At 37.6% G+C, this 25,181-nt stretch overlaps 2 protein-coding genes across 2 annotated transcripts; both read left to right on the forward strand.

The window, feature by feature from the left end:
- Window positions 1-4,591: 4,591 nt before the first annotated feature.
- LOC5567781 (4-coumarate--CoA ligase 1) lies at window positions 4,592-6,809 on the forward strand. The gene is made up of 2 exons (XM_001657632.2): window positions 4,592-4,850; window positions 5,044-6,809. The coding sequence occupies exons 1-2, from the start codon at window positions 4,683-4,685 to the stop codon at window positions 6,544-6,546; spliced, it is 1,671 nt and encodes a 556-aa protein (XP_001657682.1). The 5' UTR covers window positions 4,592-4,682; the 3' UTR covers window positions 6,547-6,809.
- A 9,339-nt stretch (window positions 6,810-16,148) lies between these two features.
- LOC5567780 (luciferin 4-monooxygenase) lies at window positions 16,149-18,128 on the forward strand. The gene is made up of 2 exons (XM_021856600.1): window positions 16,149-16,400; window positions 16,458-18,128. Exons 1-2 carry the CDS (start codon window positions 16,209-16,211, stop codon window positions 17,958-17,960), a joined length of 1,695 nt encoding a protein of 564 aa, XP_021712292.1. The 5' UTR covers window positions 16,149-16,208; the 3' UTR covers window positions 17,961-18,128.
- The last annotated feature ends 7,053 nt before the right edge of the window (window positions 18,129-25,181 follow it).

A 25,181-nucleotide genomic window follows, 5' to 3' on the forward strand; every position in this document is an offset into this window, starting at 1 on the left:
AGCAACCTTTCCTGTAGTGCCTTCTCCTCGGATAAACGCTGCAGCTCTAGCTGTCGCCTGGCAGCACGAACGCTTGAAGACGTCGATCTTCCCGATCGTGAACCATCTGGGAGGGGTGGGGCACATTTCGCACAAGTAAAGGCGCTGTTCCGAATGGTCTCGTCGACGCCGGCACAAGAAAAGTGAATCCAGCATTGGCAAACATCGCACTGGACCATCCACTTATCGGCGATGTTCGGTTGTGTGCAAAGTGGGCAATCGATGCTGTTTTCATCATCCGTTAACTGCCGCACTACGCTTTGCCGACGGATGGAAGTAGCCATGTCGGGATGAAATTAATTTCACCGTGACCGTGCAATTTATAACCTCCGTTTGTGGGGGGAAATATCCACCGAATTGAGGTTAAAATTCTTAAAGTTTGTTGCGGCCAGCCCTAGCCACGGATTTTCGGACGCTCTATGTAGCAAACTCAGATTTGGTGGAGTATTGCTTTAAGCTGTAATTAGTTTCAATAAATGTCATTAACACTCTTAGTTAGTCCATGTTTACTTACAATTTTAAGTCCTTTTTGTTATTTAATTGTCCGTGTCTAACTGGTCTTGCAACTGTCCTGTCTGCCCTGTATTAACGTTATATGTCTATTATTTATTTCATCTGCATGTAGTTCATTGTCGTGTACTTACAAGTCTAACTTCATCTACTTATTTAAATTCAGTTTAATTTAGTTTTAGATTTATTGTTAACTAAAGCGTGGTACAATTCAATGTTTATCGTGTTTAACAATTGTCTTGAGTGTAGATTACATGTGTGTCTAAGTCAGGCCTGCCCAACGTACGGCCCGCGGGCCGCATCCGGCCCGCCGCTACATTTTGTGCGGCCCGCGAAGAGCTTCAAGATTATTCTTATATCTGGCCCTTTATTGCTCTAGAAATCCTAGAACTAGATGTTGAATATTCCTAGGCTGATTGTTAAAACTTTACATTCTTATTTTTTTTTTGAGATATATTATTTTCTCTTTTTAATGTATTCCTCTGAATCTCAATAGAGAAGGTAAAAAGTAGATTGGAGTTCCTCGTACCTTCTATTTCCGCCCCAAATGCTTATCTTTGACAGATACGCATATTTCGACTCCCACTTGCAGTCTTCTTCAGTGTCAGTTACTCGTATCTACTATAGAGTGGATATGAGTAACTGACACTGAAGAAGACTGCAAGTGGTAATCGAAATACGCGTATCTGTCAAAGATAAGCATTTAGGGTGCAATTAAAAGGTACAAGATACCCCAATCTACTTTTTAGTTTCTCTATATTGTTTTGTAGATTCTCTACAAGTTTTTTATCCATGCAAATTCGCTTTATTCCATAAATGGTTGAAAATGTTCCATTTTAAAAAGTACCTAATTTTATGTGAATTAAAATGTAAGAGGAATAAATCTCGCCAATAACATTCTTCACTATTATATGGACAAACCTGAATTCAATTTCGAAAAATGCTGCCGGCAAAAAGATTACGTCCAAACGCTACCTTATTAAATTTCAAGGTGAATTTTCAAAATACTTGAGCATGAATTCTGTACATGAGAAAGATTATAACCAATATTAGGCAGATCCAGAGGCAGATTACTAGCTTTTGGAATTTAATACAGAATTCTCATATAAATTTCTCGGACAACTTAGGCAAAATTTTCACAAAGACCAATTTTGTCACAGAATCCTTGTAGGAGTTCACGAAACGATGACAAAAGACTATCACCGAATACTGGATATTAGTATGCAAAATTGTATTGAGCTATCCTTAGTGAATTGCTTGCAGAAATCTGAGTAGGACACAATTCTCCATATTCTAGATCAGGATTTTATAATGGTTTTAAAGTGTTGTTATGAGGTATATTAAAGACAATTTTTACAGAATCATACGATAATATGTGAAATCTTATAATATAATCTTCAATTTAATAAAACTAATCAGGGTTTTCAAACAATACTAGATGAGATTCTGTTAGAATCTTACGACAATTTCTGATAGAATTCCGAGAACGATTTTTATAAAATCCTGGACAACGGTCTCACAGAACTATGCGGAATTTTGAAGCAGGGTATCACAATTCTCACAGAATTATCGAGATTATGACATAAGCAAATATCTATTCAAATTTCTCCAAACGAAATGTTTATAAATTTTATTTCTACTTAGCATTTTTTTTTAAATTGCTGCATTAAAAAAAGTTTGGCCCGCCGTACAATATTATTTCTGAGATTTGGCCCGCGGTTCAAATAGATTGGGCAGGCCTGGTCTAAGTATTCGTTATGTGTGTCGTTGTCTGTCATTGTGACGTTTCAAAATCAGGTCGAATTCGGACTGTCAACTGATGTCAGTGTTGCCGGGTGATCAGTTTCTCCAACAATAGGTATTTGAGCCTACTTAAGTATCTACATCAGGACCGCATTTAGCTATTAGAAGACTTCGATTTCTCAGGCGTGCAATCGATTGAACAACAAGAAAAATAACTTACAATACAAATATTCGTGAAGGCCTCTGAAATGTGGGGCCCTCAGCCCACTTTAAATCTAGTCCAAACATATTTAAAACAAGGGATCATCAAGGCCCCCCTGAACATCTTCTTCAAAACTTATGCTTGTCATGCTCATTTTTTTGGATCCTACAAACTATCAGATTCTTACAAGCTATGTTGAACGTTCAATGCTAAGAGATATCCGCATTGCGATTTTGGGACCCCTAGAAGCTCGGGGCCCGGTACAATACGCACTCCCCTGGTTGGTTACCCGATCTTCCCTAAGGATGCCCGTACCTCGGTCATTACCGCGAAGATGTAGCGATAGGAGTTGCTGGATAGGAGACTGAAATCCACACAAAAGGTTCTCTTTCAAATCTTCAGGTGACACTGTAATCTGGGGTAACATTGATAAGTTTTTATTAATTTATTTATTAGAATTTTCTTTCAAAAATGCAAATGTTGGAAGTTTTATATTTTTAAAACAAGTACTGGCACCCATCATTTGTGGATATGTACCGTATTTTGTTTTCTGAAAATTTTAAGCATGTTACTTTAGCAATGTACTTTAATATTTTATGTGCTTTTTTATTTAGCTCATATGGGGTAACATTGATCACTCAGGCGAACAATGGTCGGTAAAAATGACAATGTCGTTACTTACTAAAATCATGACCCCTAAAGCCTCATATGAAGGCCAAAATATAACAAGATAAATGTCTTTTTGAGTTATTTTAAAATTAAAAACACCATGAACTGCGGAATACGCCTAAATGTAGGTAATTTCCTAAGGACATTTCGCATTCTTTATAGTATTTCGTTATTGTTGCTACATTGAACATACTTATTAACATTTCAACAACGAAACTGTTTTCAGCGATACAATTTTTAGTAAAAAATAGCATTTTCCTCGATGACATAATTTGCAGAACTCTAGCGAGGCGTGAATCTTCGGTAATGTCGTCCATGATAATGGAAATCGTTGTTTCGAAAAGTTAAAAAATGTATAAACAAGTAACAAGTAAGGTCGCTACCAGCAAGTGACCAATCGATCAAGTTTTCAGCTTAAACCGCTATCTGATTCTCCAGATTGGCTAGTAAGTAATTTCTCAGTAAAATTCTCTTTCTTCAGTAAAATTACAGTATAACAGAACTAGCAGCCGTCGAGTTTGACAAATGCTGAAATTGTTGTTTTCAAATCTCGATTACTTTTTCAAATCGACGTAAGTCACTTTCATACGGTTTTGAGAAAGTTAATTAAGAAGAATCACAACCTTTCTTCTAAAACTGTTTTAAAATGAATCCCCTTTTGAGCATTTTTTTTACCGTGTATATCGCTTAAATTTTGCATGCAATCAGCTCGCGTTAAAACACTAGGTAGTTCCTATTATTTCCCACAAAAAATGTATGACAAAATGATAAGCCGTTTCAATCAGTTACTTATGACGTTTTTGTACCAGTGTTAAATCGACTCAAGTGGTGTTTTGTTTTGATTCGTGGTTAAGTCACTTTGTCTCTCCATACAACGGAGCGGCGAAAGTAGCGGTTAGATTGCGAAAGTGGAGAATCTTACTTTCGTCGTTTTGTAAATCCGGAAATAAAACGTTCTAAAAGTGAAAAATCAAGTTGGTTTAGAGCGGAACGTGTAGAATTTTGTCTGCGTAACACGTAGGATTGATAAAGTAAGTTTGTTAACTTTTCTGACTTGAGTCTGTTTGGATAAGTCTTCGAGAAATATCTCATAGGAGCAAACGAGAGCGGTTTCCTCGTGACGTTATCACGCAATGAACGATGCTTGCTCTGTTTATTTGTGTTGCGTTCACGCTTAAAACTGCACAGTTACGCCACAGATCGTAAAATTAACTAAATTTATGAATTTGGCTCATGTACGAGTGTCCATACAAATTGATGCATTTAAAATACTGCAATAAATGTCATAATGCGTGATCTGAGTAGAATTTGGGTATTTATGAATGTTGAAAAATTTCATTTGAAAATATATGAAAATGAGCATTCAAGTTGATCGGATTAATTCTTGTGTGAGTTATTTACAGCGTGTAGATACGAAAGTACACAAGAATTGCAAACTGTGTCCAGATAACGTTGTTTGTCTGGAAGATTCAATGTGGAATTGGGAGAGGACAGGTAATCAGTTGAGTTTAGTGCCATAATGAGTGCGTCCGGGACAACAACACCAGCGGCAAAGATGACCGATAATGAAGGAAAGGAATACGTTTTCTACGGTGGATCGACGGATGAAAGTGTCGAAGCTGGATGTCGATCGCTGGGAGAACTTATCATCAAGCGATTGCGCGAGAATGGCGACGATGTTGCGTATGTGAGTAGATTGTTTTTGTGATGATTATGTTGGATGATTAGTGGCGCATAAGCTGCGGCAAAGATCTTGTTCATGTACTAAAATATAAATATCAGTCATTTTTCGTCTCGGAAATTCTTATTCTAAGCTTGTGAAATTATGATCAACCAACATTTGAAACTTAATCTGCCATTAAAAAACTTCATTTTTTCAGATTGATGGCCTCACCAATGAATCTATCACCTACAGCGAGCTGTTGGAGCAGTCAGTACGATTGGCGAATCGCTTCCATCGGATTGGCATTAAGAAGAACATGATGATCGCGATCATGTGCGAAAACAGGCTAGAGCTAGCGTTAATAGCATTAGCAGCAACCTACATGAATGCCGTACCGATCTTGTTGAACCCAGCTTATACAACGATCGAGCTGGAACATGTTCTCAAATTGACTCAACCTCGCGCTGTTTTCGTATCTTCAGTCGCTGTGAAAACCTTACTTAAAGTGGCAAATGCGATTCCCTCAATCAAGATGATCACGTTGCTTGGTTCGAAGGAACGACCTCACAAACGGGTCACCTTGTTCGGAGAACTGTTTGATCGGAACAAACTGAAAAATGCTAAATCGTTCACGCCTCAGCCTGTGAATTTGAAAGATCAAGTTGCTCTCATGGTGCTATCTTCAGGAACGACGGGCCTTCCAAAAGCTGTGCAACTGACTCATTACAACATTATGGCCGTACTCGCTTATATTCGGGATGATTTGAAAACATTCTCCCTATCTCCGACTTCCTTAGGCCTCGCACTGTTGCCGTTTTTCCACATCTATGGTTACATGATTCTGCTTAGCGCATGCTGTAACAAGCGAACGATCGTGTCTTTGCCAAAATTTGAACCCAAGCTCTTCCTGTCGACGATAGAAAAATATAAAATTGCCTCGGCTGCCTTAGTTCCCCCGCTGGTGGTATTTTTAGCAAAACATCCCCTCGTAGAGAAATACGATCTTAGTTCATTGATGGCGATCAGCTGTGGTGCAGCCCCTCTGAGCAAAGAAGTAGAGGAAATGGTCCAAAAGCGTTTGCCAAACTTGGTATTGATCCGCGTTGGGTACGGTATGAGTGAAACCTCACTTGGAGTTTTGACTAGAAACTTTGGAAAACCAGGAAGTGTTGGAAAGGTAAACCGGATGTTTTGGGTTAAAGTAGTAGACCCAGAAACGGGAAAGACATTGGGTCCCAACCAGGTTGGAGAGATATGCGCCAAAGGACCTATGATCATGAGAGGCTATTACAAGAATGAGGATGAAACGCGATCCATTATTGATAAGGATGGGTGGTTGCATACCGGAGATACTGGGTACTTTGACGAGGACGAAGATTTCTACATCGTGGATCGTATCAAGGATCTGATCAAATACCGCGGTTTTCAAGTACCACCGGCAGAGCTTGAAGCGGTCTTACTCACCAATCCGAAAATCAAGGATGCTGCGGTGATTGGTGTGAAGGATGAGGTTAGTGGAGAGCTACCGCTGGCATTCGTGGTGGCTCAACCGGAGGTGGAGTTGACCGAAACAGAAGTTATCGATTGGGTGGCAAGTCGTTTGTCAAAACACAAACATCTCCACGGTGGAGTGCGAATGATTGCCGAGATACCGAAAACGGCGAGTGGAAAAATTTTACGACGCGAATTGCGCACAATGATTGCGAAGTCCAAGCTGTGAGATGCATTGCGATTGTTATTATCTCGAACAATTTTAACAGGGGGCATGATAAGCGAAGAAAATAGCATTTTAATAGATAAAAGTAGATGAATATTTGGGCAATAAACGTTTATAATAGAATTTGATAAGGTTGTAATCTTAGAATGACTTTCAATTATTGGTTTACCTTTGTTGTGAGAAACATGTTTACAAATAGGTCTTAATCAAGGTCTGTAGGAAATAAATTCTTTTTAATGTCTATTATGTATTTATAATTTAAAAAATGATGCAACGTATTGGTGTCTTACTTGTAGCCAAAAACTATTCCGAAGATCAAAAATTTGTCTCATGAATTTTCTTTACATGAATTTAGTTTGAAACTCATAAGGTGATGCCGACAAATGCATCTTATCATAGTAGATTTCCACGATAGTTTTGGCTAAAAAACCCTTAATGTCAAAGTGAATCATGGAAGTGCCCAAGTAGTTTTTTTCACGACACTCCTATAGCATGAGCTTGAGCATGATTGACCGCCCACAGTCGCTACTCCGTTATTGAGAGAACAACTATATTTGCACAAGGAACGAACTGTTACCAGGGGAAGTGCACCAATTTAGAATACGTTATGCCAAGAAGAAGAAGAAGAAGAAGAAGAAGAAGAAGAAGAAGAAGAAGAAGAAGAATTGAAAATACAGCAAATTGAAATTTAGGGTGGCGATAACTATATTGATGACTGGGGCACTTGTCCGAATGGAGAGCCCCTCACTTTTCTTAAATTCACAAACCATTACATTCTGAATTATAACTAGAGGAAGGTTGCAATTATGACAAATTACTTCAATAACTGGTACACCTACTCTATATTCACTATTTGTTTGATGCAGTAGAAAAATCTTTCAAGAATTCTTCCGAAGGAATCTCCCTTGTGATTCTTCCTCAAACTCTTCAGGTATTCAACTATGTGTTTTTAAGAGATTCTTCAGAGAATTCCTACGTAGATTTCTTTATGAACTATTTCCATACTTTTTCAGTGTTTTCTCCGAGAACTTCTTTACAAGTTCCTCCTGGGATTCCCACGGGAAACCTTTTCTGGGATTAATAGGTTTTGTTCAATTTTTTCCTATAGTATTTTAGGGTTTTTAATTTCAGATCGGAAAATTTTTCGAAGAATCTGTATCAAATTGCTAAAAAATCCTCTTGAAGAAATCCTGATCAAGCATACTGCGATTCACCACGAGGTGCTGTCTGCCACGTTTATTCTGTGTACGAACGCGACTAGTGAAAAGATTTTGTCAATAGAAAGTGACATGTAAATTGATTCAGAAGATTTTGCTTCACGTTAGTACCATGTGATTTTTTTTTTAAATTAATTAATGTAATCCAAAAATCCGGAGGGGGCCTAGCCCCCCTGGTCGACCCTGTTCCCAGTGGCGTAGCTAAGGTTTTTGGGGCCAGGTGCGGAATCAAATTCAGGGGCCTATTCAAAATATACTTTTAATTCATATTTGGGATTGAAAATAATGGACCTTCATAGATGAATGTTGAAGTCGTTTTTAATTTTCATTTAATATTTATGGAGAAATTTATGGGGAATCCATGTGCGAATTTATTGTGAAGTTTTAGGAAAAATCCCTTAAAGATTTTGTGCAATACTTCCTGAAAGAATTCATTGAGCAATTCCTGAGATAATCAGTGTGGTAATTCTCGAAAGATTAATTCTGAAAACGGCTACAAGTATTTCTGAAAAATTGCCATCGAGAAATACTGGTATGATTTTTCGAAAGAATTTTTACACAAATTACACCAAGAAAAAACCTGGAATCCCTGGATTTTTTTGTAGGAATATTTTTAGGGTATCTCAGTGTCAAACCACTGTAATTTTGTTGTTGGACTTCTGAAGAATTTTCTGGAACTAATTTGAAGAATTTTCTGGAATTAATTTTGGCATATCTTAAGAAATCATTTTAGGAATTTCAAGATTCCTGGGACAAATTCCTGTAACAATCATTGGGGGATCATAGGAGAAGTCATGGGGGCTCAGATAGCCGTAGCGGTAAACGCGCAGCTATTCAGCAAGACCAAGCTGAGAGTCGTGGGTTCGAATCCCACCGGTCGAGGATATTTTCGGGTTGGAAATTTTCTCGACTTCCCAGGGCATAGAGTATCTTCGTACCTGCCACACGATATACACATGCTTGGCATAGTAAGCTCTCAGTTAATAACTGTGGAAGTGCTCATAAGAACACTAAGCTGAGAAGCAGGCTTTGTCCCAGTGGGGACGTAACGCCAGAAAGAAGAAGGAGAAGTCTTTGTACGTATCGTTTTGACTCATATTCCGAACACTTAAGGCCAGTGGCTTCAAATGCATTAGATAGCCATGAATCAGCTAATATTTGGAAAATTTTAATTTATTTGAAAAACTTAACTGTTAGCTGTTGGATGTGCTGATAAAAGTGAAAATTAATTTTAATGTAAAAGTATAGAACATTCTGTCTTATATTCTGAACACCTTGATTCCAATTCCGAACAGCACGAATAAATTGTATTGAAATGGAGATAAATTTTTCTGAGCTGTTTTACTGACCTCGAACGAAAGAATCATAACAACTCCCAAGGTATAAAAAAGCTTAGCAAGTGACTGCCATTTCCTCGAAGAAATTTTTACCATGATTTCGGGCCCCCTAAGAACCTGGGGCCCGGTGCGGACCGCACCCATCGCACCCCCTACCTACGCTACTGCCTGTTCCTACGCCAATGAGGATATGTTGAAAACTGATGTAAACCCAATTTTGACGAAAATACAGATGGGACTGAATTGCGATTCACGGCAGTTTACTTCCACGAGGAAACACTGGGAGTTTGAAAAATGAGAAAGGGTTGAATTACAGGATTCTTTTTGGCAAACGAAACGCTTAATTGTAATGGTCCTAAGTGTCATCCATAAATAGGGCATCATATTGACTGGTTACACTGACCCCAAACATAATAAAGCACATTACACTACCTCATTTGATGGAGTGTGAAAAGGAAATGACTGAACGCAAAATATGCCGGCATCTTTTATAACGAACTATTCAAAGATTTTGAAACATCATTCAGGTAAAGATTTTGAAACATCAATCCAAAAAGTCATCCATCAGTCTCTAAAGAAAAAGACAATACTTCTAGTTTCATACCATTCGAAGGTATTTTTTCTATTAACCCTTAGTATGTTTTCTGGGATCAATATGACCCCAGAGAACTTTGTCGGGTTGAAATTGTTATTGAATCGATTTGTGATTTTTATCACACATTGGTGCGTATTCACTAGTTGTTTGCTTAGCACATGATTTTTCTCAGATATCTTGAAAAATAGTTTTTCAAAATTAAAAAAAAATCTGGGGATTAGAAAATAATGTTTTCTGTGATAGCTCCGTCATGCAGTTCCCAAATTTCAAGTATTTTTTTCACATGAACTTCTTCCCGCCAAGACCCTCCCTCTTTTGAGTAAAAGTAGGTAAGTAATATTTTTAAGTAAAATTGAATTAAATGTTCTTACCAAATAAAAAATCGATTGAAATTCCGTGAAGCTATTACGATTTGAATTTAGGGTCAATATCACCCCATCGCACAGACAGAGAGTTAAAAAGTAGACAAAGATAGGGCATGCTGCATTTAAACATACAAAGCATGAAATAAAGTTCATTAATAAATATCCTATTTTAACTTATTTAAATCATATGAATGAAACGAACTCACCCAACGAAACCACTTCCATAGCGCATTGCCTTTTTTTAATGACTATCCTATTGCGGGCCAAAACTAAATGAGAGCAAACAGGTTGTAATTTAGATTTACTTTTTAGATAGATAGAATCTTTATTTGAGAGGTAACGATACGCACCAAGCATTGGTCAGGCGAGCAGAGTCGGCTTAAACATTACGACTCATGTGAATATTCCACTTCATTTACTTATTTCTTAAGCTTAGTAAAAGCCATGATTTTATTTATTTATTTATTTATTTTAACATCAATTTTGGAAGAGGAAAAACCCCTTTTGAGTGATTTACTTTTGAAATTTTTCTCAAAGAGGAACAGAACCTCTTCATCTTTGCATATAACGTTACAAAACAAAAAGAAATCTTAAAACTTAAGGCTCATACGGCAAAGATATACCATAGCAAAGCCACAAACTGCAACATGAATCAAAGTTATCTGAAGTATGAGGTGATTTCCAAACCAGGATGAGGGAAAAGCTATGATTTGAAGTGAAAATTTTTAGATTTTACTTCATCCTCGGTCCTGCCCCACACTCGTCAAATCGCTGTGTACTCGATCGTACACCGACTGTTAAGCCCGGCTCTCCGCATAACACCTTCTAGCGCGATACTGAACAACAGGCACGAAAGTCCATTACCTTGTCGTAGTCCCCGGCGGGATACAAACGAACTGGAATGTTCGCCCGAAATCTCCACACTACGCGGTCGATACTATCGTATGCCGCATTAAAATCTATAAAAAAAATGATGCGTTGGGACCTGGTATTCACGACATTTTTGGAGGATTTGCCGTACAGTAAAGATCTGGTCCGTTGTCGATCGGCCGTCATCTCGACCTTCATTGCCTGCGCTCTCGGCACCATTCAGGTGACTGTCGAAGTGCTGCATCCCCCTTTCGATCACCTTTCGTCCGTCAAGATGCTCCCATCCTAATCCCTGCACATATCGGCTCGCGGCAAGAAACGGTTGCGGGATGCGTTTAGCTTCTGATAGAACGTCCGTGTTTCTTGAGACCGGCAAAGCTCTTCAATCTTCACGCACTCCGTCTCATCAAAGCGGCGTTTTTTCTCTCGAATTGGTGGGTCTGCTGATGCCGTTTCCATCTATAACGTCCACGTTCTGCCGGGTCTCTTACTGCAGCAGGACCGCCAACGCTGCATTACAGAATTCGTTCCGTCGACTACGTGGAATGACGTCGGTACGTGGAATGACCCGACGTTGCTCTCAGCTGCATCGTTGATCAGGGTTGCGATGGATCTTCTTCGTGAACAATGATCGACGCATCTTCGCGATCCAACATTCGCCAAAATTCATTTTTCATTTTTGCGTCACGAAGAGCATCGCAAAAAGCGAACGGATGCAACGCCGAAAAAGCAAAATGAACACACCGATAAGTGGTTCGCAAAACCTTTCCACCCGTAGGATTCATTTATCCACGCGCTGTTCATTCTCGTGATTCATTGCAAGGTTGCTTCTTCTCGTAAAGTCAAGCAAACACTCCACGCTAAGCCAGCTCAATGCAGCGCATGTGTTAAAACTACACAGAATGAGGCAACCAATGCAGAACTGGCTGACTGAGTGAAAATTCTGAGTAGGTCGCACTCATTCTGTGAGTAGCCGACATTTTGGCCTTCGGCTGTCCGGGATTGATGGAAACGGAACTGTCAATGATATTCCGCGTGGCAGCAAACAGTTGGCCGTTGGTAAGATTGGGAGTTTTCTGAGATGTTTTCTAGCGAAAAGCCGGAAGATGGTCGCAAATGCGATTTTTTTTTCCACATTTGCTTCCGCTTCGGCTAAATTAAAAAATCTCTGAGAATCTTTAAAAATGGAATGTTTTTTTTCTATGTTTTCAGAAGCAAAACAAAAATGGAAGCGAATTCCGCATTCCAAGCGTTCCTCCTCTGTGCGCAATTCACTCATTCAGTTTTATTTACCACCGTTTGCACAAAACTGTGTACAGCCCCTTTGCACAGAATCTGTGCTGCACGAAAAGAGGCCAATTTTGTGCGCTCGGCATTCATTTTTGAGCGGAGCAAGTTTAGCGTGATTGTTGCAAGCCCGCATGAAGATGATCGAAATGAATATTTTCCTGTTCTTCGCGAAGAGCAGGCAGCGTGGATCGTACCGTTCACATTACCAAGCGATGGAAAATCACCCGATGATAGCGTCGGGAGTAACAGCGATCCGAAAATGAAACACGAACGAATGAAGCGCCCGAACGGTTGTTTGTGTTTATTCGCAGATTCTGTTTTGATGCCTACGAAAATTCATCGTGCCTCGCGTTTCCGATCGTTGTTCAGCAACATTGTCGATGTAAACAAATGCATAGACGGACCTGTCACATGAAAAGGCCTATTGTCAGATTTCCCAAAAGTGTCAGATTCCCAAAAATGTCAAAATCATGTTGGCCACGGTTCATGTATATGTGGTTGACAAGCTTGAAGGGCCCGTGAATATAGCCGATTGTGAATTTGGTTGTTGTGGTGATCTCCAGGTGCTACGGATGGCCATATTCTTGGAGACGGTGAAATCAATTAGTCGTAGGCCGTTATCGTTTGTCAGTCGGTGAGCGCTGAACTGTCCAATAATCGGTCTGAACCTGGCCAACCTGCGCGTTTAGATCTCCTATGATGATTTTGACGTCGTGGCTTGGTCAGCAGTCGTACTCGCGATGGAACTGTGCATAAAAATCGTCCTTAACATCATCAGTGCTTCTGGAGTGAAGACTGTGTATGTATGTTATGCTGAAGTTGAAGAACCTGCTTTTGATCATCAAATGCCACATTCTCTCATTCATTGGTCACCACCCGACACGCATCTATCACCCATTACTATGAAAGCTGTTCCCAGCTCGTGTGTTGCCGCAGCTCTTCTAGGTGGTATGGTTACCTCTAAACGTTCGCACCATTGATCCCTTCCAGCACTACTGCAACGCTACGATGCTGAATCCAAACAAATGGCAATCAAATATAACAAAAATTATTCTTGTTTCAACGTAAAAAGTTTTCTGCGGTATAGAATAAGACTGTGTAGCATAGCTTAAGATAAAGTATATAAAAATACAAATTCTTACTCTCAGCTCAATTATTCCATTTATTTCACTCGGCCTCAGCAAATCAGCATCTCTTTGCTGCTGACGACAAATATCAGCGCGGAAAAACTGATAAGACCCATATCGTGATAATGGCTGGCATGAAGTGGCTGGCAAATTGACACCATTTTCCGCACATTTCTCCCAACAGCGTTTCGCATCACCACATCCCAGGGTGGGTGTACGGCTGTCAACTACAAACAAAGCTCGCCTAACAATCATCTTTCGGGCGGGCCGTCCCAAACAGCATCATCTCTCACGCGGATCGACCCAAACAGCACAGGTCGAACGCGGGCCATGCCAGACAGCGAATGCTGATGCATTTCAACACTCAAACAGCGGGATGCCTAGCAGAGTTGTGAGCCAAACGAATACACCCACAAAACATGAACGGTAGGTGAACCTCGTTGCGTATACCCCCCCTGCCACATCCCAGCAGTAAGAGTCGGCCCATTTGAGCTAAACTTCCTCACTTCCTGTACTTCACACTCGGGAAAGATGAGTGCCGGTGGAGATAAACAATCGATAGCATCTCAATACTAAGTGATCCATTTCCCTTTCTACCGGGAGTCAATGCATACAAAGTTTCTCATACCTGCACAGGACGTCCTCGAGCTAGGCAATCTCCGGTGATAAAAAGTTAGTCTTCTGCGTAAGTTGTTTCTGTTGTGGGGCGTTTTTTTGCTTCGAGTGTCAATTTGACGACATGCTGGCGAAAGATTTAATGGTATAAGCTAGATGTCTTGTGAAAACATTCCAAGAGTTTATGTTTTACTTGGCTTGAAACAAGCAACAAAAAAAAAAAACAAATCCAAATCCTTCATTTTATTACATTGAGAATGCAATATTGAGATAGGGTTATGAGTAGATTTTGAAATCATCCAGGTTGAATGATGATAGCGTTAAAGTGATGTGCTTTGTTAAGTTTTTATAAATTTGTTAGGTTTTAACTTTAAGTGTGGTATTTTTTGAGAATACAATCTTTTGCACCTTGAGTAAGGAGAGAAGGTATTGGAGATATTTTGAAAACTGATAATTTTCAAAACAACAAAAATCATCATACTAATACAACGGTGAGAGGAGATAAAAATTCTATTGTAAATTTATCCCAAAACCGTGGAAACTCAAAATAAAAGTGTTCACTTCTACAGTTTTTGGCTGAGAGCTTACTTTACTCATTGACCATTTTCAAAAGTGCAATTGTATGGTTCACTCCAACCAGTGGATTACAATAGAATTGTAACAGATTTTGTTAATCGGTAAGCAGAGTTGTTAAAATAACAACAAATACAGCCAGCTCTCCCTTACTCGACACTTCGTATCTCGATACCGAGTTAGAGAACCACAGTCAAAGTTGGTTTTCATGTCTACCTCTATGGTTCCTTGGATCACAGTTGCACTGGTTTTGTGTTCTGTAACTCGATACCTCCCTAACTCGATGGTCCCTTCAATACCGAGTTATGGAGAGTTGGGTGTATGACAAAATTTCCTATACACTATGTTTTACTGCATAACAGCCCAATTAGCCAAAGTTTTATATTTCATACAAAAATCAATAACTGATTACAGAGGCGTCCCATTTATAAACGGTTTTCTGCAAAGTTGTAGAATGTATCTCACGGTATCAACGTAGCTCTAATACCCAAGAGCACATGGGCAAAAACTATGACCAATTGAATGAATTGCTTGCTTTTCCCATAGTAATTCCCATATAAACTTTAAAGGGCTTGTGCAGTCTCAGTTTTCATCCGAATGAGTCCAAATTTTGGGAGGACACTCAGAATTTGATCTTGAATCAAATGAGCGGTGTGGAGCAAAAACGATTTTTTGAACCACTCTAATGAGGATATGTTTAGATTCTGAAGATAAAACAGTGGAAGCAACAAAACAATTACAAATTATTCAATGTATTCTAATTCTTAGTTTATACTTAAGCTTTATCTTGAAGTTACCACAGAATTCCAAATTAGAGGTATTTTTGTAACTATTTTGTAAACTTGTAAAATGTTTGTTTAGCATTCCACAAGTTGAGCTTTGAACAAGGTGAGCTTGAATTGTGGTTCACTATTAGACCATGCTACGGCTCTGCTAACACTATTTTTTACAAATAGGTATTTAGTAAACGCAAAAAAAAATTTTGTTTACATTTTCTATTTAATACTGTTTTAAAACAAGCTGTCGTAAATTTGAAAAAAAAACCAACAGTAGGGTAGAAGCACCGGTTTTGGCCATACGCCAGTTGTAGCCATAGTTGATTTTACACCGTTTTACATGGCCAATCAGCATGAAACTTTTTGTGTTCAGTAGATCACATTGATATGATAGAGCTACATTCATTTACTCGTCCAAATTGATTCAAAACATAAGAAAAACAATTCATTTTCCTTATAATTTTAACTCCCATGTACTCAATTTGGCCAGGGCACTCCTAATTTAGCCACTCTCATGAGAAATCAATGCAATTGGCCAATTTAGGAACCGAAGTTAAATCTATGGCCGAAACTGGTTCCGTTGGCCTATATTGACCAACGGAATTTTCAAAGCGAAAAAATGGTTTTAGCTCAGTTTTAATATTTTACACACATAATATGGATTGAAAGCTTGCATTTGCCATATTTGTAGTATAAATACGGCTTCCCATTTAATTTTTATTGACATTTTCTCTTAGGCTGGCCAAAATCGATGCTTTTACCCTACAAATCATTTTTCCAACATTCTTTTTTTCCACCGAGAAGAAAGACAAAAGCGTCACTAGATAAGACTTCAGAGCTGATTACATTCGGCATAAACACATCGTGTTGGTCTTCACCACTAATCAGACAGAATGAAGGATGCTAGTCACTGTTGCATTATTGCATCTACCTTCTCAGTTCCATCTGGGCAACCAGAAGCAAGAGATGTCCGACAACGACAAATACATTTTCTATGGTGGACGCCTGAAGTCCAACATCCATTGCGGCTGTTCTTCACTTGCAGCTTTGATTATCCAACGGTTGAAGGAACACGGAAATGACGTTGCATTTGTGAGTATTTTAGCGAGTTTCTAATGAATCGCAGGAATAAAAAGATCACCTTTTCAGATTGATGCTGTGTCCGGTAGGACACTCACCTACAAAGAAATTTTGTATGCTTCGATGAAAGTAGCTAGCCGTCTGAAGCATTACGGTTTAGGAAGAGGATCTATCATCAGTATCATGAGCGAAAATCGCCTTGAATACTCGATTGTAGCCTTTGCTAGCTTCTTTGTTGGAGGCATAGTCATTCCACTAAATCCAACCTATACTAAGACAGAACTGAAGCACGTGCTGAACTTAACGAATCCTCAAATTGTCTTTGCATCATCTAGAGCCTTCAGTACACTTAAGTCTTTTATGTCTGAAAATCAATCAATCAAGTTTATAGTATCGATTGATGATGTTGACAACGAGTCAAATGTCAAGTCTTTCGGCGAATTTGTAAATTGTGACAAGGATGTAAATATTATACCGGACCCTGTCATTCTCAAAAATGATGTTGCCATAATGGTTCTTTCATCTGGCACAACCGGATTACCAAAAGCAGTCCAGTTAACGCATTTCAACGTGATGACTGTCGTTGCATACATGCGTGAAGATCCCCGTTATAACGAATTGTCCGTTCCGATTCGACTATTAGGGCTCCTACCGTTCTACCACGTTTACGGGTTTATGCTGATGCTGAACGTTTGTTGTAACCGGTACTCGATGGTGGTTCTTCCTCGCTTCGAACCCGACCTTTTCTTACGAAGCATTCAAGATTATAAGGTTACAATGGCAAACTTAGTCCCACCACTTGTTGTGTTCTTAGCAAAACATCCGTTTGTAGAGCGATATGATTTGAGCTCCCTACAAGCAGTACTCTGCGGAGCAGCTCCACTCAGCATGGACATAGAACTGCAGGTCGTCCGCAGATTACCACAAATTCAGAATATCCGAGTCGGCTACGGAATGAGTGAAGCGTCTCTGGGAGTTATATCGAAGATAAATGGAAAACCCGGAACAGTTGGACGGGTTCACAAGACCACATGGGTGAAGGTAGTTGATACTGACACTGGAAAGACGTTGGGACCGTACCAGATTGGAGAAATATGTATCAAAGGTCCTTTGGTTATGAAGGGGTATTATAAGAACGAGCAAGCTACTCAAGAGACGATCGATGCTGAGGGTTGGCTACACAGTGGAGATACAGGTTATTTCGATGACGAAGAGGATTTCTTTATCGTGGATCGAATCAAGGATCTCATCAAATACAAAGGATTCCAAGTAGCACCGGCAGAGGTGGAGGACGTGCTATTGAGTCATCCCAAGATACGGGATGCGGCGGTAGTTGGAATTCCTGATGAGAACAGTGGAGAACTTCCGGCGGCATTCGTAGTGCTTCAGGATGGAGTACAAGAGCTATCGGCGACTGATGTTCAACGTATCGTTGCCTCTAAGCTATCAGCGCAGAAGCATATTCGTGGGGGTGTATACTTCGTGAAAGAGATTCCTAAAACAGGAAGTGGTAAGATACTTCGCCGAGAATTGAAGGACCGTATAATGAGAAGGGAAAAATCGAAATTGTAATACAGACAGGAAGTATTCAGGAAAAAGTAGATTACCGTGTACTTAGCGCACACAAATACGGTACACTTATTATTTTTCAGGCAGCCTTAAATTTGGGTATCAAATTTGTTTCTATCAATAAGGTCACCTTTCAAGCATATGATGGATAATATTTACCATAATATCAAACAGAAGTGTTTCATTACAATCCGAATTCCTGATAGTTTTGCAATTTACTTGTATTACTGCTTATGAACTGACAAAAGAGAACGAGTAAAGGCGCTTAAGCCTATAGGCTTTAGAGCCCGGATACAAGGAAGAATCACCTGTGCTCCATTCTAAGCGAAAAGACAACCGTACCTATTGGAGTGTGCCTCAACCCTTAAAAGGCGTGGACGACTTTTTGCACTCTTTTACTCAAATATTTTGACTCCATTGAGCAATTCTTAAAATATCAACATTATTGTGTAGGGGATTAGTTGTAGTTCCAAGTGCTTCCACAAAGATTTGGATACCGGTGGTCAATCCGGATACATGGACGGAGATACAGTGGACACCTCCTATTCCACCAGTGATTTTTGATAAAATTACAATATATTTCGTATGTATTTATGTGAAAGTATTTGAATAATAATCACTTGACCACTTGGCATGTTCAGATACAGGAAACCGCGATCTCGGAGAGCCAATTCAAATCAAATGTTGATTTCCATACTGTGTCAAATAAAATCTTATTTATTCGACAAAAGATGATCATCGGAAGCCTTTCTGCTCATTTAGAATACAGGTAACCGTTTTAAGTTCAGTTTTGGAACTTCGTTTTTGGTCTCAAATGTTCAATTTTTATCATAAGAAAACAGCCGTTATGTGAAACATCAAATGACACTGTTTCTTCTCTCTTAGTGGTCAAGTTACTGTTACTGAGCTATCCGCAAAACAAAAGTTCTATGCTCACTTGCGCCACCTAGTGGCAAAATTTCAAATCTCCTGGCTCAAATAACATCAGCACTTGTGTTACTGAACAATTTTGCCGAAGACGCCATCTTTCTTAGTGGCCAGGCTACTAAGCTTCCACTTCTAAGTTCCAGCTCACTAGTGCCGCCTGGTGGCGTAATTTCGTATCAGATCGTCGAAGAGAACAACCTTTCAAAATATTAGTATAAGCCATTTTACGAGACGTTCGAATGACGTTTTCTGGCGGACCGCTCATTGTTGTTGTTCAAAAAACTAGCATAATATCTGAATGGCGCTGGTCACATTTTTGTTGGCGATGACGTCCCCGTCTCTTTCAGCGCATGTTTCTACCCGGTTTGCATGTATTATGTTACCAGTAGATGAAAAATATCTTCCCTGCCTGCTGATTTCAATTTTACATGCGAAAATTAAAAACTTTGTGGCATTGCCACCAGCGCCATTGATGAATAAGCTCCTTCCAAATGTAGCGCTAGAAGAAACGTAAATAAATCGGCCCGCCAGAAACTTTCAAAGCTGGTAAACAAACGGAAACCATATGATTCGAAACGTCTCATAAAATGGCTTATCTAGAGAGATATCAAAGTTTTCATTCTTATCCCTCAAGGTTCATTTAATGTAATTTAGAAAAAGCACCCATACCAACCAAGTTTTCAGCTATACGGATGATCCTCAACTCCTAAAGATCGTGGATCGTACTGAGTACTGTAACCTAGCCCAAGACAGTACTGTGCTATCTCCTAATAAGCCCTGGGTCTCTTATAACGCTCTAGTGTATTCTATAGGAGTGCGCGTAATAGGAATGCGCATTATAGGAATGCGTTTATAGGAGGTCCGACTGTACATGCTGCTGTCACAAAAAAAGACATTTTAATAGATACCGTAATTTCGGGTGAAATTGATCATTTTTCACGTTTTTTCTAGTCTGTTTTCTATAATGTAAACAAAGCCAAACAACTGAATGCAGGAAAACAAGTACAAAGGTGAGCCTCATCGACTCATGTACCGAAATTTTCTAACAAATGTCATTTTAGTGTTAACAAATATCTCTAAAATCAAAAATCAGGAGATCTCATTTCGGGGTGAAATTGATCACTTGTCAATGCCATTATAGTTAGTTTTTAAAACAACTCTACATGATAAATTGTAGCTCCCTGAATCCGAATATGCTTGCCAAATTCTTAACAATGCAATATTTATATAAATAACGAATAGTTCAATTTAAAGAATTACGCGGAAAACGCCTAAATGTATGCAATTTCCTATGGAATTCAATGATATCTAACAGAAGTTCAATTATTTCAACCATATGAGCTAATTGGTACGGGTTTTAGTGATGAAATCTGGTTTGGGGATATATCTCAAGCATCCTCAAAAACTTTCAGGTTTATACCATGTTCGAATCCTTGTTTAGAAATAGAAGTTCATAGGTGTTTGTCAATACTGCACCGTGAATGATTTTGAAATTTTACATTATTTTCATAGTAATATACATTTTTTAACGCAAAAAACTTCACAACACACAATTCGACAATAGTTACGACAAACAACGTTCATTTACTGCAGCTTACATTAATATTTGTGCTCCATCACGAATAAATAAAATCATGTTATACGATGATCAATTTCACCCTTCTGATCAATTACACCCGATTTTACGGGAGTTTACATTTTATGGAGATCAATATCATCGGTATAAATAAACACAATATTTCGTTGACTTTTATAAATAGAAGGGCCAAGAGATATATGCCATAAATCAAAATTAACAATGAACAACTTTTTATACATGTAGATTGCAAGACCTGTATTCCATGTAGTTCTTGTAGAACCAACAAAACGATACTTATTTTACTTATGTGAAAGGCTAAGGGTCTGTATCATAATCAAAACCTATCAATAGACCACTGGCGCTCATAGATCCTGAGACCTATATTCGATGGAGTGTTGGAGGACCAAGAATATCCGTACAAATACTCCGTGTAGTTATGCCATTATTAAGAAAAAAAATATCAATATAAAACTGCTTATGCTTGTAGATTTTCATGCATGTATTGAATTGCGTCGTTAAGGTGAAGATAAATCGAAGCCAAACCTCAAATTTTCAAGAGCACGGATCTGGAGAACCAAGCATCCGTTTGAGCTGAAAACTTAATCGATTGGTCACTCGCTGGTGGTGACCAATCGATTAAGTTTTCAGCTCAAACGGGTGTTCGGTTCTCCAGATTTGTGCTCTTGAAAATTTGAGGTTTGGCTTCGATTCATCTTCACCTTAAAGGACAAAGAACATTGGTACTTATCCATACGATACTCTGTTTATCAACTGTCACGCTACTGTAAGAAAAAAACCCGTAGACGACGGTGACCCCAAAATAGCGTACACGAACTTTTAAAAAAATTCAAACTAAACAAATATTTGTCCAAATGCTGAAAGTTTTTCACAAACGAAAACATTGTGGTCAAACGCTTATAGAAAAATAACACACATGGTCGTAGCAAGGCGGCCAAAAAATATTGGTTCAATCTCATGTCGTATTTATGAGTTTTGTGATACAAATTTGATGTTTTATTTTCAAAAACAAGTTTTCGAGACTAACTTTTGAATAGGGCCTATAGTGAAATAATAAGTTTTATTACTAATGATGCATATAAGTCATTTATGCGATTAACGTTGTGAAAACCATTATAAATATTAGAACTCACATAGAAATGATTATATGAATGATTTAGCGATATTCAGTTATTTTCTGGATTATTTTTTAGCTGTTTTCAATATCAAATTGTTAGAAATATTGGAAAAATTCAAAAAGCCCTAAATTAAAAAAGTGCAAACTTGTGCAGCTGAATCCTTCACGATCCTTTAGTTTACATCTCAAAGTATCCTTGGAAATAAATTTCAGCCTGGGACAACTTGGGACAAAAAAGTATGGGATGTGTGAAGTTTCGATAAAAAATCAAATAAGTACGAATTTTTAATTTCATTTTATTTTTCTAAGATAGCTTTTTGAATAAGCTTTCGGGCAGTGTATAAAGATCTGTATAAAATATTACGATTATGCAGTATATTATATTCAATATGTACCTTGTATTTGTGCTGAGTTCTTTTTTTTTAAAACTCTAACTTTGACATACTGTATCAATTAAACTATAAAAGATCTAGCCCTGGTATTCCAGGAATATCTTAATAGAAGTGTTTACTATGGAATGATGTACAAGAAAAACCTATCAGAACAAGTCATTTTTTCGATTATTGGTCACCTGATCGCCCATAGTGAGTCCGTGAGGGGCTAAACAATGGTTCTGAGCTCATATCTCAGCCATCAGACAAAAATATTATAATTTTATTTCACCTTCGGAAAGACCAGCATTGCAGGGAAAAATATCAAACAGAGTCGTAGCAAGGCAAATGGAGAATGGGGAGCTCCCATTTGGAATGTTTACCAAACCTATAAAAAAATATTTCGGTGCCGCTATGGAATCAATTTTTGATTATGTTTCACGATTCGACACTTCTAGTGTAGGTTTTTAATAAAAATATTAAACATGGTCGTAGCCAGGGAAAACAGAAGTCAGGGGCTTCCATTAAACAATTGCCCAAAATTTTCAAAAAATCAAAACTTTACAATGAACAAACCGATTTTTGATTTCATTTTATCATTTGAATGCTTAAAGTTATGTCTTTCAGAGAAAAATAATATTGTACATAGACTTAGCAAGATATAAAGTTTTTAAGGGGTATGCACCATTTCGTGGTCTCATTTGCCTGTAAATCCAAATTCAAAGCGATTCCATCAAGTTTATTTTTCCATAAAATTGATAGTAGAAGTCAAGTTATTAAATTTAAATAGAAACAAACGTTTTTGAAAACACTCAAAAAATATTTTACTTAAAAACAAAATAAAATCCCTTTTTTCTCCTGTTTGTCTGTAGCTTAAAATTCAATGCAATTACATGTTGTTTTTAAAATAAATCTGATTGTTGAAAGCAAGTAAACCTATTCGAATAAGAAAAGAAAGTTCTGATTACACTCAAAATCCATTTTATCTAAAAATCTTCTTAAAACCCTATTTCATGAATCTGTTTGCCTGTAACTCGAAATCCAAAGCAATGACAAGTAGTTTTTTCTGCATGAATTTACTTATAGAAGTTAAGTGAACACGTTTGAGAAGAAACGGACATTTTCCTTTAACACTTCAAATTTATTTGTCCCAAAAAACTACGAGAAACCCTATCTCATGAGCATGTTTGTCTGAAAATCAAAATCCTCAGCGATGCCATGTAGATCTTTCGGAATAAATTTTCTTACAGAAGTTAGATGAACATGTTTGAAAAGAAATAGAAGTTTCAGATTACACTCAAAACATGTCTACCCTAGAAACTACGTAAAACCCTGTTTAATAAACACATATACTTGAGCATAGAAATTCAAATCGATAGTCAGTTATTTTTCTACATAAAACTGATTGTAGAAGTAAAGTAAACGTGTTTGAGAAGTAATACAAATTTTTGGTTACACTAAAAATTTATTTTACCCGAAAAACTACGTGAAAACTAGTTCAATAGACATTTATGCTTGTAAAAAGAAATAATCAAAGCAAAAATATATTATTGTTTCAACTTTAAATTTGTTGTAGAAATTAAGTAAAAATGTTTGAGAAGTAATGCAAATTTTTGATTACAGTCGAAATTTATTTCACATGAGAAACTAAGAAAAACCCTCTATCGGCATGTTTGCCTGTAAATCATAATTGAAGGCGATGACATTTATTTTTTTAGTTCTTAATTTATTTATAGAACTTATATGATCATCATTTTCAAACCAAAAAAATATAATTTTTGATTGCACTCAAAATTTATTAAACTTCATAAAACTAAGAAAAATCCAATTTTTAAAACTATTTGTCTATAAATCAAAATCTAAGGCAATGATATGTAGTTGTTTTAAAATTAATTTGATTGAAGAAGTCAGGTGAACATTATGAGGTAGAAATAGATATTGGTGATTACACTCAAAATTTATATTACCCAAGAAACAGCAAAAAATCCTATTTCAGTAGTATGTTTGCCTGAAAAACGAAATTCTAAGCAATGACAAGTAGTTTTTTCGGTATGAAATTGCTTATAGAAGTTAAGTGAACTTATTTGAAAAGTAATATATATTTTTTATAACACTTCAAATTTATTTATATAAACTACGAGAAACCCTATCACATGAGCTGGGTTGCTTGTGGATCAAAATTCAATGCTTTGACACGCAGCTTTTTTGGAATAAATATACTTATAGAAGTTGGGTGAACATGTTTAAGTAGATACTGAGATTTCTGATTACACTCAAAATTTATTTTCCCTGAGAGCCTACGTAAAACCATGTTTAATTTATTTATTTATTTCGTCAATCATTTGTAGACTACATAGTTACATAGTTTCTTATATTCTAAGATTTCCTAGTGAGTTAAAATATGATTTCAATTTGGTCCGGGGCATACTAAGATCAATCATTTCACAGTGCTCATTGTAAACAGACATCATTTGATTTAGAGGACTAAATTTGGCGTAGTTTGTACGATAACGATCTAAAGTAAACAAATTTCTGTGACGCAATTGTCGATTAGGAGCATAAAAGTTTAATTTAGATAATAGCTTTGTTGAGTCAATACGTTGTGAAACGATATCATTAACAAATGCGACCATGGCATATTCTCGTCGCTGTTTTAATGTCTGAATGTTTATCAACATGCATCGTGCTTTATATGACGGAAGAGGAAATACAGTCCATCCAAATTTGCGGAGTGCGTATAGTAAAAACTGCTTTTGAATCGACTCTATTCGTTCTTCATGTGATTTCAAATATGGGGACCAGACAACACTACAATACTCTAATATGGATCTCACATAAGCAACGTAAAGGGTTTTGATCGTATAAGGGTCTTGAAAATGATATCCGAAACGTTTTATGAAGTTAAGCATATTGCCCGCTTTATGAGTTATTGTGTTGTAATGTTCAACGAACGTTAATTTGGAATCCAAAATTACTCCTAGATCTCTAATTTTATCACATTTTTTAACTTGTTGGTTTCCTAACCTTATTGTTAAATTCGGAGTGTTTCGTTTTCTGCTATAAGTTATTAGATTACATTTTTCAACATTCAACTTCAATAAACTTTTAAAACACCAGGTATTAAATAAAAGTATTTCATTATGGAATGTTTCATAATCGTCGACTTTCATGATTTCTAAAAACAATTTCATATCATCTGCATATATAAGAAT

The sequence above is a fragment of the Aedes aegypti genome, chromosome 1 (assembly GCF_002204515.2).
Source record: "Aedes aegypti strain LVP_AGWG chromosome 1, AaegL5.0 Primary Assembly, whole genome shotgun sequence".
Taxonomy (NCBI): domain Eukaryota; kingdom Metazoa; phylum Arthropoda; class Insecta; order Diptera; family Culicidae; genus Aedes; species Aedes aegypti.